The sequence below is a fragment of the Phyllostomus discolor genome, chromosome 9, assembly GCF_004126475.2.
Source record: "Phyllostomus discolor isolate MPI-MPIP mPhyDis1 chromosome 9, mPhyDis1.pri.v3, whole genome shotgun sequence".
NCBI classification, from domain to species: Eukaryota; Metazoa; Chordata; class Mammalia; order Chiroptera; family Phyllostomidae; genus Phyllostomus; species Phyllostomus discolor.
The window spans coordinates 84,782,821-84,797,868 of record NC_040911.2 but is presented as its reverse complement, the minus strand read 5'-3'; the positions used below and the strand labels follow the sequence as shown (position 1 = coordinate 84,797,868).

The window sequence follows — 15,048 nt, the reverse complement described above, 5'->3', positions numbered from 1 at the left end:
ACGGCCCCGCGCGCCGCCCGCGCACCGCCCCGGCCTCTCTAGCCGGCGGGCGGGCGGGACCATAGAGTTCGCGGCACCGCCCCCTCCACGGCCCGAGCGCTCGCTCGCGCGGCTCCCACAATGCACCGTACAATGGCCCGACCGCCGCCACTACCGGGGCCTGAACGGGCCTGGCGGAGCCCGAGCGCGGTGAGTGCCGGCGAGGGCCCCGGGGGACGGCGGGGAGCGGGGCGGGAGGCCGTCTCGCTGCGCCCGCGCGCCCGGCACCCGGAGCGGCGGAGCCCTTCTTCTCCGGCCCCTCAGCGCGGTCGTCCACACCCCCGACCGAGGCCCCCTCTGCGTCAGCCCGGGCCCAGATAGGCCCCAGGGTGACGAAAACCCTCCCCGGAGCCAATACCTGGGGCCTGGGGAACGCTAAGAAACTCCACTGCCCACCCCTCCCCTCCGAGACCTGTAGACGCAGCACTAAGGGTCCTCTACCCTCCGACCCCGAGGGTCTCTGGAGACCCAGATAAGCTGCACCTGCTCCCTCCCCTCAGACACGCCTACCCAGACCCACAGAGCCCCCTTCTCAGCTCCAAATAGCGCGCTCTTTACCCTTCTTCATATTCCGCAGCCTCACAATCCTTTTTTGAGGCTTCCCTCAAATACCTGGCTCTGGAAAATCCAGATGCTCCCTCCTCAGTGGCTGTACTCCCTAACCTTAGATATAGTCCATCCGGATACCCATTTCCAGACTCTTAAAATTCGGGGACGACACCTGTGGCTGTCCGGAACCTTTCAGTCCCTATAATCCCTCCCAATCTCTCTCTCTCTCTTTTTTTTTTTTTGGTGGTGGGGGGGAGTCCCTTAGAGATCCGTTAGCTTGCTCATGAGCCCTTGCCATACTTGCCCTTTCTTCCTAACCCTGAGATCTCCAGACCATCCCTGAATTCGTTCCTTCCCCGGCAGCCGTCCACTCCCATCTCTCCCGGCTTCAGGGGAGTGTAACCTTTCCCACCACACAGTGGGGTGGTCTAGAAGTTGCTGAGGAACCAGGCTGTTCCCTGCAAATCCAGACCCTCACTCTGGCCCCAGCTTGGCGGGAGGAAAGGGAGTTACTGGGGCTTTCACCTGCCTGTGTGGCTTGTCTCCCGGTTTGGGTGTTTTCCCATCTGTCAGTTTAGCACTGTGATGGAGACTGGCCGTGGGATTCTAATCTGCCCCCCCCCCCCCCATGCGAGGCCACCAGATTGGGGCAGAGGTGGGGGTGGGTTGGGGTGGGTATCTATCAGGTTTCCTCTTCATGGAAATAGGGCTCTAGTGAGGTGCAGCCCTTTTCTCCAGGCCTCCTCTGGAGTGGGAAGCAGCGGGAACGAGAGGAAATAGCGAATCAAAGGGACTCCAGAGAGGGCCCATCTAAACTGACAGAAGTAGCAGCCCAAGAGTAAATCCAGCTCCTGTTAGTCTAGTTTGATGTCTCTTGGAATGATGCAAGTTACCGAGACTGCAGCCTCTCTGTAATTTAATTCTCCTACCACTCGAAAGTGTGTGTGAGAGAGTGGGTGCATGGGTCGGGGGTGGAGGGGGCAACTATTCTCATTCTTCTCACTGTTTTCCATCCAGTCAGTGTGTCTTTTGGATTTGTTTCTGGTGCGCAAGCCAGGACCTGGCTTTTTTCTTTAAATCTATTTATAATTTCCCAGTTGCTATTTTGGGTTCTGCTTAAGGGAAGAGTCTGTCCACCCCAAGGAGCGGGTTCCAGGGTGCAGGGTGTGTTTCCTCTTCGGCAGGTGTTGAATTAAGTTCTTCAGATCCCCAAGTAGCTCTTAGGCAGGGGGGATAAAAGCTATTTTAGGGTAGTCACTGAAGTGGAGCTGTTAATCCTCTGTGGGTCTCCGTAGTTAAGAACACTTAGAGATTAACCCTTTGCTTGCTGCAGGAGGGCTAGTTCTCAACAGTGTTTTGAGAGGGTTTGGAGAGAGTGTGGCAGCAGAAGGTGGGAACATGCAACTCAATACAAAGGCAAATAGCTGCCTTTTGTTGGGTATTTACAGCAAGCCGAGCCCTGTGCTGAGCTCTTTGCATACCTGACTAACATGATCCTCACAACAAGCCAGTGAGGTAAGTATTTTTAGCTTTACAGATGAGGAAACAGGCTAATAATGGAGAAAGAACGCAGTTTCTATAGAGATGATGTAACACCATAAAAACTAGTTGCATCAGAAGGCAGCAGGAATTATGGCTCACAGTAGAGGACAGCCAGAGTAGGGAGCAATTTGTTTCCTTTCATCTGCCAAAGATGGTGGTCCAGAGTTTTTAGCAAGCATTGTATTTGGGGTATGAGACTTAGTAATAGAAGCTTCCGAAAGTGAGAGAACTCTGGCTCAGGATGTAGTAGTATAGGAAGGCAAAGACTGGTGAGAGGGGATGTGTGAGGGTTAATTGTGAGGGGAAAAGGGGAAGGTTGCCTTCTGGGGAGATGTTGGGAAGGGAAGGAAGCTGAGGTCTGAAAAGTAACATTAAAGGGTGGGGGCTGGGGGGGAGAAGTGCTTCTCAGGCCCCATGTGGAAAAGTGGAAGACACAATTTAGATGGCAGAGGTGACACTGCATGTAGTCACACATTTTCTGTATCAGATGCTTTCAAGAGTATTATTTCACATAATCCTCCATGGGACTATTATAGGTAAGGACAATAAATCTCTTATTTTATTGTATTTGAGTTTTTGTAAGCATTTATCTGAGCCAAACTGAGGACAGTGTTGGGAAGCAAGATCTCAAATGCCCCCAGTAAACCTCTCATTGATGAAACGGGCTCAGAGAAACAAAATAACCTGCCCATGGCTTCAGAGCCAGTAAGTGGCAGCTCTCTTGAAAGCAAGTCCAAGGTTCTTTCCCCACTACCTCCCTTTTTAGGTCAGGTGCCAGGAGGAATCTTAGGATGAAAATACACCGAGTTACTGGGAAAATACACCAGTAACTGGGAGGGATTGATTGTGTTTGTTTTACGGGAACAGGTTCGGTCAGCTTCTCTGTAGTTAAGGTTAGTAGTAAGACCAGAAGAGCAGCTTTAAAAGAGAAGCAGAATTCTTTGACAGTTTCGGTGAGGAAGAAGTCTGAAGGAATAGGCCTGATAATGTGAGAGAAGCCTAGCAATCTTTCTGGATGAGAGGAGTTTGCAGACAAAGGACAGAAGGAGAGATACTAGATTCCCAGAAGTGTTCCTAAGGTAACAATAGCAGCTTTGGTTGTCCAGTAGCCTTTCTGTGACTGTGGGTAAGGACTTTCGCGGTGCCTTTTTAAAAAGCGTAGAGGGAATAGGATCTGGGTGTTGGCTGTTTTCTTTTTAAAGCCATAGCCCATTAAATGCAGATCAAGGCAAGCACATGGCTGCTGCCTTCCTCCTTTGGTTCTGAGTACAGCCTCGTGAGCGCTTCTTAGCCACCACCAGCCTGTTTCCTAGAAGCCCATTACTCACTCTTTCAGTAGCAGCACACTGAACTGCAGTGTCTTGTTTGTGCTTGTTCAGGAGAACAGATGAGGTGGACGTGTGGGAGGCGGGGGATGTACTGTTCTCTTTCTGAGTTTCTGCGGAATTTCCAGGGCTAGGCTCCCCTCTCATATTAGCCAGAGATGGAGCTTGCTCCCCTCTGGCTGCCTGCCATTCCCAGCTTTCCAGAAGCTGAGGTGCATGGTTTCAGATTATCAAGAGGGAGCAGAATTTGACTTTGAAGGTAGGGGAAATCCCCTTCAAACTTGTGCTTGCTATCTACCCAATTCCAAGGTTCGTGGTAATCGCTGGTATTATAAACAGGTAATTCCACCTCTGTGAAGGAGGATACTTAATGAAAGCCAGACGTCAGAGGCCTTTGAGGTCTATAGTGAAGCAGGTAAATATGCCTCAACGCGAAGGCTCAAGTGGGACTAGTTCTACGCCTCATCAGCATGTGACTTAGGTAAAACGTAGTCACCTTTGTGCAGATCTTTCTAGGCAAATCTCCACTCGTGATGGGGAAATGTTTATTATATTACATTGCAATGTTTCCTCAACAAGTAGAATGGTTCCTGAACAGGGCGTAGCTCATGTTAATGATGAGCAAAGCTCTCTAGGGTATGAACCCGCTGATCCTATCATCTCGTTCACTGCCAGTCTGTTGGATGAATGGTCACTGTAAGCAGCAGGTGCTAACCAGCTGAGCAAGCATTCTGTGGCCCACAGCTAGTCAGTGTGGTTAGAGCCCTCCCCAGATTCTCGTGGACAGTTCCTAGATATCTCCTTTGCTCCCTTCACCTGGAAAATTCTCATGACCATCTTTTGGCATGACCTCTTCAACAGGAGTCCCTGCTGTAGCAAGTTGCATTGCGATAGGTAATCTGTGATGAGTTTGTGAATGTGGGTCTGTCATCCCACTTTTGAGAGTCAGTTTGGTAACTCCCATCCTCTTCCACTGAGTTGATGTCAGTAAAGAAATGTCACCTTGCTCTAGCCACCGCCTTCCTCTCTGCTTCTACTCAACAAAAGAAAGGACCAGATGTCAGGATAATAGCTCCACACTTTAGAAGTGCTATAAACCCAGTTTAAACCAGAACAGCTTCTTTTTTTTTTAAGATTTTGTTTATTTTTAGAGAGGGGGGAAGGGAGGGAGAAAGGGAGAGAAACATCAATGTGTGGTTGCCTCTTGCGTGCCCCCTACTGGGGACCTGGCTGGCAACCCAGGCATGTGCCCTGACTAGGAATTGAACCGACAACCCTTTGGTTTCCAGGCCAGCACTCAACCCACTGAGCCATACCAGCCAGGGCTAAACCAGAACTTCTTGAGCATAAGTTAAGCCTATGAGAATCAACTTATATCAATGACTAATGTACTTATCTAAAAGAAAGTCAAGGGTCCTTTTCTAGATGCTGGGTGTATGGAGATGAAAGAGATATGACCTGAGCCCTCAAAGAATCAGAGTTCAGTGGAAGAGACTAAGTTCTAATGCAAGTGCGTAGTTACCTGCTTATAATGGAGAAATGCACGCGCGCTGTGAATAGCTATAAGAGGGGCTACTCATCAGCTTAGGGTATTGGACAGGCTTTGCTAAAGAAGCAGAGTCTGGACCTGAGACCAAGAGACTCAGATGGTGGAGGGCAGGGTGGGACCAGAACTGGTTCAGGGGAAATGCTTAGTGTGCTCTTGCTTCAGGGAGAACCTCTTGATGTTGTGCCGCTAAGAAACACATCTGGCACGGGGGCTGACTTTTCAGGGTGTAAATTTGCTAACTAAATGCTTTTCCTTCTTTTCCTCGTTTGCCTTTTGGGCATTTTATTGCTCCTTAGCACCTCCATGAGGAGTAGGATTGTGGAAAATAGTGGGTGAGGGGGATTTAGGGTAACGAGAAGGAAGAGGAGATAGAGGAGCTGCTATCTCTAAGTTTAGTGGAAAGGATCTAAAAGAAGTTAGAAGAGAAAATTTGGAGTTTAGGGCTTTTATTTACTCAGATTATCTTGTTTCCTATTAGCCTAAGTGGTACTAGTAATAATGGTTACCACTAAGCATTTACTAGAATCCTTCATATTCATGATCTCATTTGATCCTCAAAGCATTTTTATGATTTAGCTTATTTTGTACATGAGGAAGCATCTCAGAGAAGTCATTGGAAGGTCTGGGGTTGAAATCGGGCTCTGTTTGCCTCCAGTCTCTGCTTCTGTTATATTGGACTCCCTAACACCAGGTGTTCTGATGTTTCAGGTGAAGAGATTGTTTTCTGAAGGCTGCGTTGGAGGCTGTGACAGAGCAGAGAGCCTGTGTGGAGCCGATGGGGAGGCTTTCTGAGTAACATGGCCCTTCGCCATTAGCCTTGCCATGACCACATTTTTCACCAGCGTCCCCCCCTGGATTCAAGATGCAAAGCAGGAGGAGGAAGTGGGCTGGAAACTAGTTCCCAGACCTCGGGGCCGGGAGGCGGAGAGTCAAGTGAAGTGCCAATGTGAAATCTCGGGGACACCCTTCTCAAATGGGGAGAAGCTGAGACCTCACAGCCTCCCTCATCCAGAGCAGAGACCATATAGCTGCCCTCAGCTGCACTGTGGCAAGGCCTTTGCCTCCAAGTATAAGCTGTATAGGTAGGTGACACTCCCACACCTCTTCCTGTCCTGAGGTTCCAGGAGGACAAAGCCAGAGAGACTCCACTGAGTGTGGCAGAAGAGTAGAGGTTAATTTATCCCATAAGTATGTCCCGAATGCCATTTGGGGTCACACAGTAAAAAATAATGGTGGTGGGTTTTTGTTTTTAATCCTCACCTGAGGAGGACATTTTTTCATTGCTTTTATAGAGAGAGGAAGGGGGAGAAAGAGAGAAACACTGATGTGAGAGACATTGATCAGTTGCCTTCTTATACGTGCCCCAGCTGGGGACAGAACCCACAACCTGGGTATGTGCTCTGACCAGGAATCGAACCCGTGACCTTTTGGTCTATGGGACAACACTCTAACTAACTGAGCCACACTGGCCAGGGCAATGGTGGTGATTTTTATTCAAACACTAGAATATGATGGGTACAATATTAGATAGCCGTGAACAAACTAGATTGAACATTTGTTTTCTGTACTACTTTCCCCTCTCCTGTAAGGTAATGGCAAAAATCTTGGCTAGAAATTAAGAATCAATCTTAAGAACTTCAGAAGGAAAGGGAGACACTGTGGTCCTATCTATAAATTTTAAAGTGGAGGCTCAGAGTGGGGAAGTAACTTACCCAAGGTCACATAGCTTCTTAGGTCCTGTAGTGCCTCTTCTACTGAACCAGCCTGTCACTCAGATGATTGACTTCTGTGTCTATAGAGTCCTCGGGATCCTCCGGCTCAGTGGCCTTCATGAGACTTGTAAGACCAAGAACCCGTGCTGAAGTGAAAAGGAATGTGAAAGCCCTGGTGTAACGCAGATATGGCAGAGCAGCTTTGAAGGGAGGGTGCCTGCTTAAAGGCAGTTTTGATTTTATCCTTGCTTTTCTATCAGGGGGACACGAACTGCCCTTTACAATTGAGATAGACTGCCTGATGCAGTCTTTCATCTGTCAGACTATGATTCATTGAGCTCCTGCTACATGCCATGCACATGTAGCTGGGAGTGCTGGCCCTCCTTGGGTTTGCTGTCTTAATAGTGTAGACAGACAGCAAACAAATAATGTGAGCAAGATGACCAACCACAGAAAGCCTCAGTTCCTTGTCCAGAAAACAGTTTATGGGAAGGAACTAAAACAGGTAGCAGGGTGTGTGACCAGGACTGCCCTCGGGCCAGTTCTGTAGTCCTGAGGAATGCTTTGGATCTGCGGGCTTCTGTGTCTTAGGCGGACTCCATTTGCGGCTGTCCTCTTAGACCATCTTTTTCTTTTTTTTTTTTTTTTTTGGAGAATTTTTTGTGTTTATTTGAGCCCAACTGATAAATGCTAGAGAGCATGCTCTTAGACGACCTTAGTGACAGTCTGGGTGTCAGTGAGGCTGCAAGAAAGGTCCTAGTCAGGGAGGCAGGACCCTGACTGTACCCACAGTCAGTGTGTGACCTTAGGTGAGTTATTGAACCTCTTTGGGCTTTCGTTTCTTCACCTGCAAAATGAGGGAAGTGGACTGTGGATCACTCAGCACTTCCCTGTCACACATTATCCTGCCAGTTATGCCACAGGAGGTCAGTAGTAACCTCACAGGTGTGAGCATCAGAGTAGCATGAGAGTGATGGCATGTTCGATGCCCTTCAGCCAGAAGGGATCACCGGGTGCTGTACCAGGGACAGGGGTGGCATACCTAAGTGAACCCAGTTCTCAAGGTCAGCGTTTAGATTTAGCTTCTGCCACTCACTGACTGGTGTGTGGGACTGCTGTGTGCTTCAGCCTCTTATGGAGAACAAGGTTGATGACTCAGCTCACACAGGGCCTGGCAAATGGTGGGCCCCACAGTCTTGTGGAATCAATTCTGAATGTATTGTGGAGCTCTGGGTTGTAATCCTAGACTCCGAGCTTCTTTCCAGTCAGATGGGAGCAGGTAAACCAAGGGACACTGAGGTGCCATACCAGAAAAATTATTGGTTGTTTTTTTTCTAAGATTTTATATTTATTTATTTTAAGAGAGAGGGGAAGGGAGGGAGAAAGAGAGGGTGAGAAACATCATTGTGTGGTTGCCTCTCATACCCCTCCACTTCGGGACCTGGCCCACAACCCAGCCATGTGCCCTGACTGGGAGTCAAACAGGTGACCTTTTGGTTTGTAGGGCTTCACTCAGTCCACTGCACCACACCAGCCAGAGCAAACGAAAACGTTTCTTGAATGTTGCTAGTTTACATGGCAAGCAGTTTAAATGGTAAAAATGAACATGCAGTGAAAAATGAATTGTTCTCACACTTGAAGTCACTGTTCTCCTTCCCAAAGGCAGCCAGGCAGAGGGTGGGGGATGAGTTTCTTAGGCGTCCTTGCTGAGACATTCAAACATACATTCCCTTTTTATTTTCACAAGGGAGCGTATTACATACCCTACACTGAACTTCCTTTTCTGACTCAGCCCCAGATCACAAAGTTTAGATATATTTCACTTTCCCTTTATTTTGTCATTTAAAATATTTAAAATACAATTTACTGAAAAGGAAATACATTTACATAATTTAAAATTTAAAAGGTACCAAAAGATATACAATGAAAATGCTCCCATCACATCCATAAGCTGCATATTTCTTCTCCCCAAAGGCGACAAATGTTGTCAGTTTCTTTTATATTCTAGAAATATTTTAAGCACATACAAGCAAATTTACATGTATTTCCTGTTCTTTATATGCATAATACCAGTCTACATGCACTCTTCTATTTCATTGCTGTTTTACACTTAATATATTTCAGGAGTTTATTCCCTGTAGGTACACAGAAAGCTGCCTTATTTTTTTCTTAAAAGACTTGCTTATTGTGCTTGCTTCAGCAGCACATACACTAAAATTGGAAGAATACAGAGAAGATTAGTATGGCCCCTGCGCAAGGATGACACGCAAATTCGTGAGGGGTTCCATATTAAGAAAAAAAAAAGAAAAAAGACTATTTTAGAGAGAAGGGAAGGGAGGGAGAAAGATGGAGAAAAGCATTGATGGGAGAGAGAAACATCGATTGGTTGCCTCTCATACATCCCACCAGGGACCAAACTTGCAACCCAGGCATGTGCCCTGACCAGGAACCGAACTGGCAGCCTTTCGCTTTGCGGGATGACACCCAACCAGCTGAGCCACACTGGTGAGGGCTGCCTTTTTTTTTTTTTAAGTTGAGTCATAAAATAAGACCCTTAAAAAAAGTTGAGTTATTTTATGAATTTATTATAATTTATTTAACCAGTCTCCTATTGGTGAACACAGATTATTCCTGATGTTTTGCTACGGTATACAATGCTGCAAAGAACAGCAGTACATACAGGATGGGGCAAAGGTAGGTTTACAGTTGTGACTACACACAACAGTTTACCCCTGTATTGTTATTTATTAATTATTGTTTTCCATACAAGCAACTGTGAACCATCTTTTGCTCCACCCTATGTGTGATTCTGCAGGTGGGCAAGGATATCTAGAATATAGTTGGCATGGTATTCCATCCATCCCATTGCATGGCCCTACCGTAGTTTTTATACCTAGTTCCCTGTTAATGGTTACCTCAGTTGTCTGGTTAGCCCTTGGGATCTCATCTTTCTCCTCTATCTTCCATCGCTACCCCAGGCACATGGCCACCCACTCAGCCCAGAAACCACACCAGTGCATGTACTGTGATAAGATGTTTCATCGCAAGGACCATCTCCGGAACCACCTGCAGACCCATGACCCCAACAAAGAGGCTCTCCACTGTTCTGAGTGTGGTAAGAATTACAATACGAAGCTGGGCTACCGGCGTCATCTGGCCATGCATGCCGCCAGCAGCGGTGACCTCAGCTGTAAAGTGTGCCTGCAGACCTTTGAGAGTACCCAGGCACTGTTAGAGCACCTGAAGGCCCATTCACGCCGGGTAGCAGGGGGTGCCAAGGAGAAGAAGCACCCCTGTGACCACTGTGACCGGCGGTTCTATACTCGTAAGGATGTGCGGCGGCACCTGGTGGTGCACACAGGCCGGAAGGACTTCCTGTGCCAGTACTGTGCCCAGCGGTTTGGCCGCAAGGACCACCTGACACGGCATGTCAAGAAGAGCCACTCGCAGGAGCTGCTCAAGATTAAGACAGAGCCAGTGGACATGTTAGGCCTTCTCAGTTGCAACTCCACAGTCAGCGTGAAGGAAGAGCTGAGCCCCGTGCTGTGCATGGCCTCTCGGGACATGATGGGGGCCAAGGCCTTCCCTAGCATGTTACCCATGGGCATGTATGGCACCCACATCCCTACCATGCCCAGTGCAGGCATGCCACACTCCCTGGTGCACAACACGCTGCCCATGGGTATGAGCTACCCTCTGGAATCCTCACCTATCTCGTCTCCAGCTCAGCTTCCTCCAAAATACCAACTTGGATCTACCTCATACTTGCCCGACAAATTGCCCAAAGTGGAGGTGGATAGTTTTCTGGCGGAGCTTCCTGGAAGCCTGTCTCTCTCATCCGCTGAACCCCAGCCCGCCTCACCTCAGCCGGCGGCAGCTGCGGCCCTCCTAGATGAAGCACTGCTCACCAAGAGCCCCGCCAACCTCTCTGAGGCCCTCTGCGCTGCTAATGTGGATTTCTCCCACTTACTGGGCTTTCTTCCACTCAACCTGCCCTCATGTAACCCACCCGGGGCCACAGGGGGCCTGGTCATGGGCTACTCCCAGGCTGAGGCACAGCCCCTGCTCACCACATTGCAAGCTCAGCCTCAAGATTCCCCTGGAGCTGGGGGACCTCTGAACTTTGGGCCTCTGCACTCCTTGCCTCCTGTCTTCACCTCTGGCCTGAGCACCACCACCCTGCCTCGTTTCCACCAGGCATTCCAGTAGCCCCCAAGGAGGCCCTCAGCTCAGTCTTGGACTCTGTCAGGGAGCTTCAGTACCCATCCCATCTGCATCCCCTGTAAACGCAGCTGAGCTTTCAGAGCTGGGTTCAAACAGAAAGGATTCCAGTATCTGTATGGAGCACTTGGTTTGGGGGCCCAGGCTCCAGGATCAGTTCCAGGAGGAGCCTTGATCCCCGGCCCCATGAAAAGATTGCATACTATAGGACTTCAGGTATTTTTACTTTTATTTTTTTTATCTGAATCGGGAGCCACACTTAGTCCTCTCTTTCTCCAAAGTGTCAGAACCTCCTCCTCTTTGGAGACTGGGGAGACCTGTTGGAGACAGAGAGTTTCACTTTGGATGACCTCGAGAAAAATAGCTGAAGAAGCCCGCCTTCCGGTCCCAACCTGCAGACTCCGCAGCAGTCGGTCAGGCCCTGCTGCAGAGGGTCACTGGGCTCCCTCACCTGCTTCCAACGGATGGGCAGGAGAGGGGGCCTCTGCTCTCCCTCACCACCCCCACCCCTCCTTCACCAGCACCTACATGTTCAGTCAGTGTTGTCCAGCAACGGTACTGTTTACACAATCGCTTCAGACACACCATTTCACCTCTCTTGCCGAGCTGTTAGCCTTAGAATGATTGCAGTGAACATTGTTTACACACCGTGAATTCATTCCCACCAGTCCATTCCAGTTGGCACCAGCTGGAACCGTTTGGTACCTGGTGTTAACCGGAGCCCTGTTTACAAGGCGGAGTCGGGTCTCGCTGACTTCTCTTCACTTGAGGTCATATTTTTCCCCTGTGGGGAAATAAACTGACTTTGGACTGCTTCAGTCTCTGCCACCTTCCATGACCGTGTCGTCCCTGCCTTCCTCAGCAGTGTCTGCAGAAGACAGGCAAGAAGATTGGAGCAGTTTCTCACAGGTCTGCAATTCTGTTTTTCTACGAGTATATATCATGACCCCCTCATCCTACTATGAACTGGGGAGGGGGAGAAATGAAAGACATGCCCACTTCCATCTCCTCTCCCTTCCCTAATTCCCGCCCTGAACATCATGAGCTGTTATCATTAGTCTTAGGAGGGACCGGGGTTCTAGGCTGGTATGAACAGCAAAGGAGAGGGTGTGAGCCCCTCCTTTGCCTCTCTTACCTGTCCATTTTCCAGGAAGTTGTGGAATTGTAAGAAGAAGAGTTTCAGAAAGTTAGGATTGGGCAGACGGATCGTTGAGTCCTAATCTGTGGGTGCATCATTGCCTCCCACACTAAACTTTTCTTACCCACAGTGTCCTTCTCTCCTCCACTTCGCAGTTCCCTTGGACTCAGGGCCACTGTACATAGGCTTTTCTGCTCTCCATCAAAGAACTTCCACTTTCCAGTTGTGGCCTCCCTGTTTTGCCCCCAGTACTCAGCAGGGTTTCTTGCAACAAATAATTAGTTCTGACTTGTGGGGCTCTGCCAGAGACAGCACAGCTCTGGCCCAGCTGAACCCCATCCTTGCTCCATTTCAGTTCCGCATGGGCACTCTTCCCATTCGTGGAAGGGAGGTAGCTCAGGGACCACCAGTGTGGGACCCTTTTGAGATACCTCCACTCTGATTCAGAAACACACTTCTACCTCTTTACTGTTAACTCCTACAGATGCAGCCAGCAGTCTCTGGGCATTTCTTTCAGTGGGTGCCTCGTGCTGGCTTCTCCACTAGGATTTCAGGACAAACTACTGAGGAACTGCCTCAGCCTCCTCCCAGTCCTCCTCCTCTCATCCTTCTGTCTAGGAGTAACTTCGGTCTATTGTCAGAAACTGAGCAGGTGCGAGACCCAGGCTTCTGCTTCAGACCAGGTCAGTACTCTGTGAGGTGAAAGCCTTAAAATGTAGCTCCCTAGCTCTGGATTGGAAGCAATGTGGAGTGAAGAAGCATGTTTTTTAGGCAGGGTAGCTTGGGATACCTTTAAAAAAAAAACAAAACCAGATATAAAAATGTCTGGCAAGGTGATTTGCTTCTAAAAATTAGTTTTCAGTGAGTCCCAGGGACTGATTAAGGTTTATTTTTAAAAGCGTCCACCTTGGTACGCAGCCACCTCCTGCATGCTGTGCATGTTATTGGGACTCGTATTATAGGAAATGGTATGTGAGGATCCAAGCAGGACTCAGTGCTGCCATTCTCCTTGTCTGGTCTTCATCACTAGACCCAGCAATCCTTCCCCTCTCCCTGTCACCTTCCCTGCAACCCTTTGTTTACAGAGGCAAATGGGCCTCTGGCCACAGAACACAGTCTCAGGCTGATAGAGGAGACCCCTGCTCTCTGCCTTCTCTTTCCTTGTCCCTTCCTCAAATCCTCTCTCCTGTTAGTGATGCTGGGAAACTCATAGGACAGGCAGCAGCTGTTTACAATCTTGTTTGTAACTGGAGCCCTGCTGCCCCCCACCTTCCTTCCACCCTGCCCCACTGCTCTTCCTCCAGGGCCCTGACCACCCGCAAGGAGTTTCCCTGTCACTGTGAACTTTCCTGGTGCAGAGGAGTGTCAGCCTTCACCTTTTTCTTTCTTTCTTTCTTTTTTTTTTTTTTTTGACCATAGCCACCCAGCTGTTTCTTAAACCTCCCTTTCCATAATTAAAAAGAAAAAAGAAAAAATGCCTTATTGGCCTGGTTGTTCGAAGGATAAGAATAGCTTTATCCCACACTGAGCATCAAACCCGTATCAGTACCCTTCCTTACGGAGGCTGTGAGAGCCTGAGTCTCAGGGCATCTGCCCAGGACAGGAGCCATGGCACATGGCAGAGACCAAATAAGGAACAGGAAAAAGGGGTGCGATGGCCCCTTCCTCACCATCTCTTCTAACTTTGGTCAGTGAGGAGCTGCCCTGAATGGGGGCAGGTACCTCCCATCCCGCATAGTAGCTGGTCACCATTGAGTGCAGTCCCGAGGCCAGAGGACGGTGCCCAGCTCTGTCAGCACAAAGGACCTGTGCACATCTCAGAGGTGAGAGGTTGGGAAAGAATCACCAATGAGTTTTTTCCCCAACCTTTTACAAATGGCATTTTGTTAATGGAAATCTGGAAAGCAGGTATGATTACTTTTTTGCTCGTAGATATTGTCCTACGTTGAAATTCTCCCACTGCCCTAAACTTTCCTCTAGTAGCCCTTTAAATTCTCCCACTCTTCTTTTTGGTAGCTGTTTTTTTCCACTCCCCTCTCCACCTCCCTTCTTATCTAGGAGCTATTTGTAAGCACGAAAGTTTTTAACAGTTTATATTGTACAGGATCAATATTTTGCTTTTTAACAAGGATATTTATGTAATAAACTTTGCCTTAGGCAGGTGTTGGCCAGAAAAATCCAGGTTTCTCTGGGACCCCACCCTGGCCTCTCCTGGAGCTCTGAACCTGCTGTGGAAGGAATTGGCTGTGACCTTCACCACTGGAGAGTAGGGTCTGTGGGTAGGGAAAGAGCGTTCTAGTTCTGACGGGAGAAAGGTTCACCGTGATAACCTAGTGCCTCAGTGGAGGGGTTTGGAGGAAGTGTGGAGGGGTTTGGAGGAAGTGTGGAGGAAGAATTCCAGTCCGATTTCTTCGGATGCAAGCTGACTTCCTGCACCTCTCCACCTCTGAGTATTTGGCACTAGAGCTCCTGAAACACCACTTCTCCCCCGCTCCCTCCCTCCTAGTGGTAAAGGCTTTGGAGCCGCTCTTTCAAAACGCCAGATTATTTAAAGAGAAAATACAAGACAAAAACCTTCTAGCACTTTGTAAACACAGTGAATAACCTCTTGGAGTATTTTTGGCTTTATATAAAACAAGGTTTTTAATTGTAAAATATAAGTGCCATTAGAAAATGCACAGGGCATATCTTTGTTAAAGTAGATTTTTCAATGTTTTACAGAATTACATTTTCAAAAAAAAGTTTTTATAATGAAGTTGTTTATTAAAAACTTCTGAATGATGTGTTTGGGAGTCGTGAACCTATCTGATCGGGAAGGGCTGGAGAGAGCTTCGGGGAGGACTGGAGTCTACAAACATCCTCAGCGTCCAAGGGGATGGTTAGCGCAGGGACAGGCAGTAACAACCTACACATTGGCACCTGGAAACTTTGTACTTTGAAATAAAAGAACTAACAGGATGCCTTTGAGGTAAG

The 15,048-nt window shown here is 48.6% G+C and overlaps 1 protein-coding gene and 1 non-coding gene across 8 annotated transcripts; both read left to right on the top strand.

Annotated features, from left to right (window-relative positions):
* The first annotated feature begins 55 nt into the window (after positions 1-55).
* PLAGL2 (PLAG1 like zinc finger 2) lies at positions 56-14,859 on the top strand. 7 transcript variants are annotated; one of them, XR_004899371.1, is made up of 4 exons: positions 58-189; positions 5,713-6,086; positions 9,695-11,846; positions 14,233-14,859. XR_004899371.1 is itself a non-coding variant. In XM_028523910.2 (3 exons), the coding sequence occupies exons 2-3, from the start codon at positions 5,827-5,829 to the stop codon at positions 10,923-10,925; spliced, it is 1,491 nt and encodes a 496-aa protein (XP_028379711.1). In that variant the 5' UTR covers positions 58-189; positions 5,713-5,826; the 3' UTR covers positions 10,926-14,858. The 7 variants fall into 7 exon arrangements, 5 of the variants coding, with proteins under 5 accessions (XP_028379712.1, XP_028379711.1, XP_035865587.1 ...); XR_004899370.1 differs by having other exon boundaries at positions 9,695-11,870; XM_028523910.2 differs by having other exon boundaries at positions 9,695-14,858.
* On the top strand, positions 8,904-9,010 carry LOC114507109. Its single transcript, XR_003685387.1, has one exon. It is a non-coding gene; the product is annotated as a U6 spliceosomal RNA (small nuclear RNA).
* Positions 14,860-15,048: the final 189 nt, after the last annotated feature.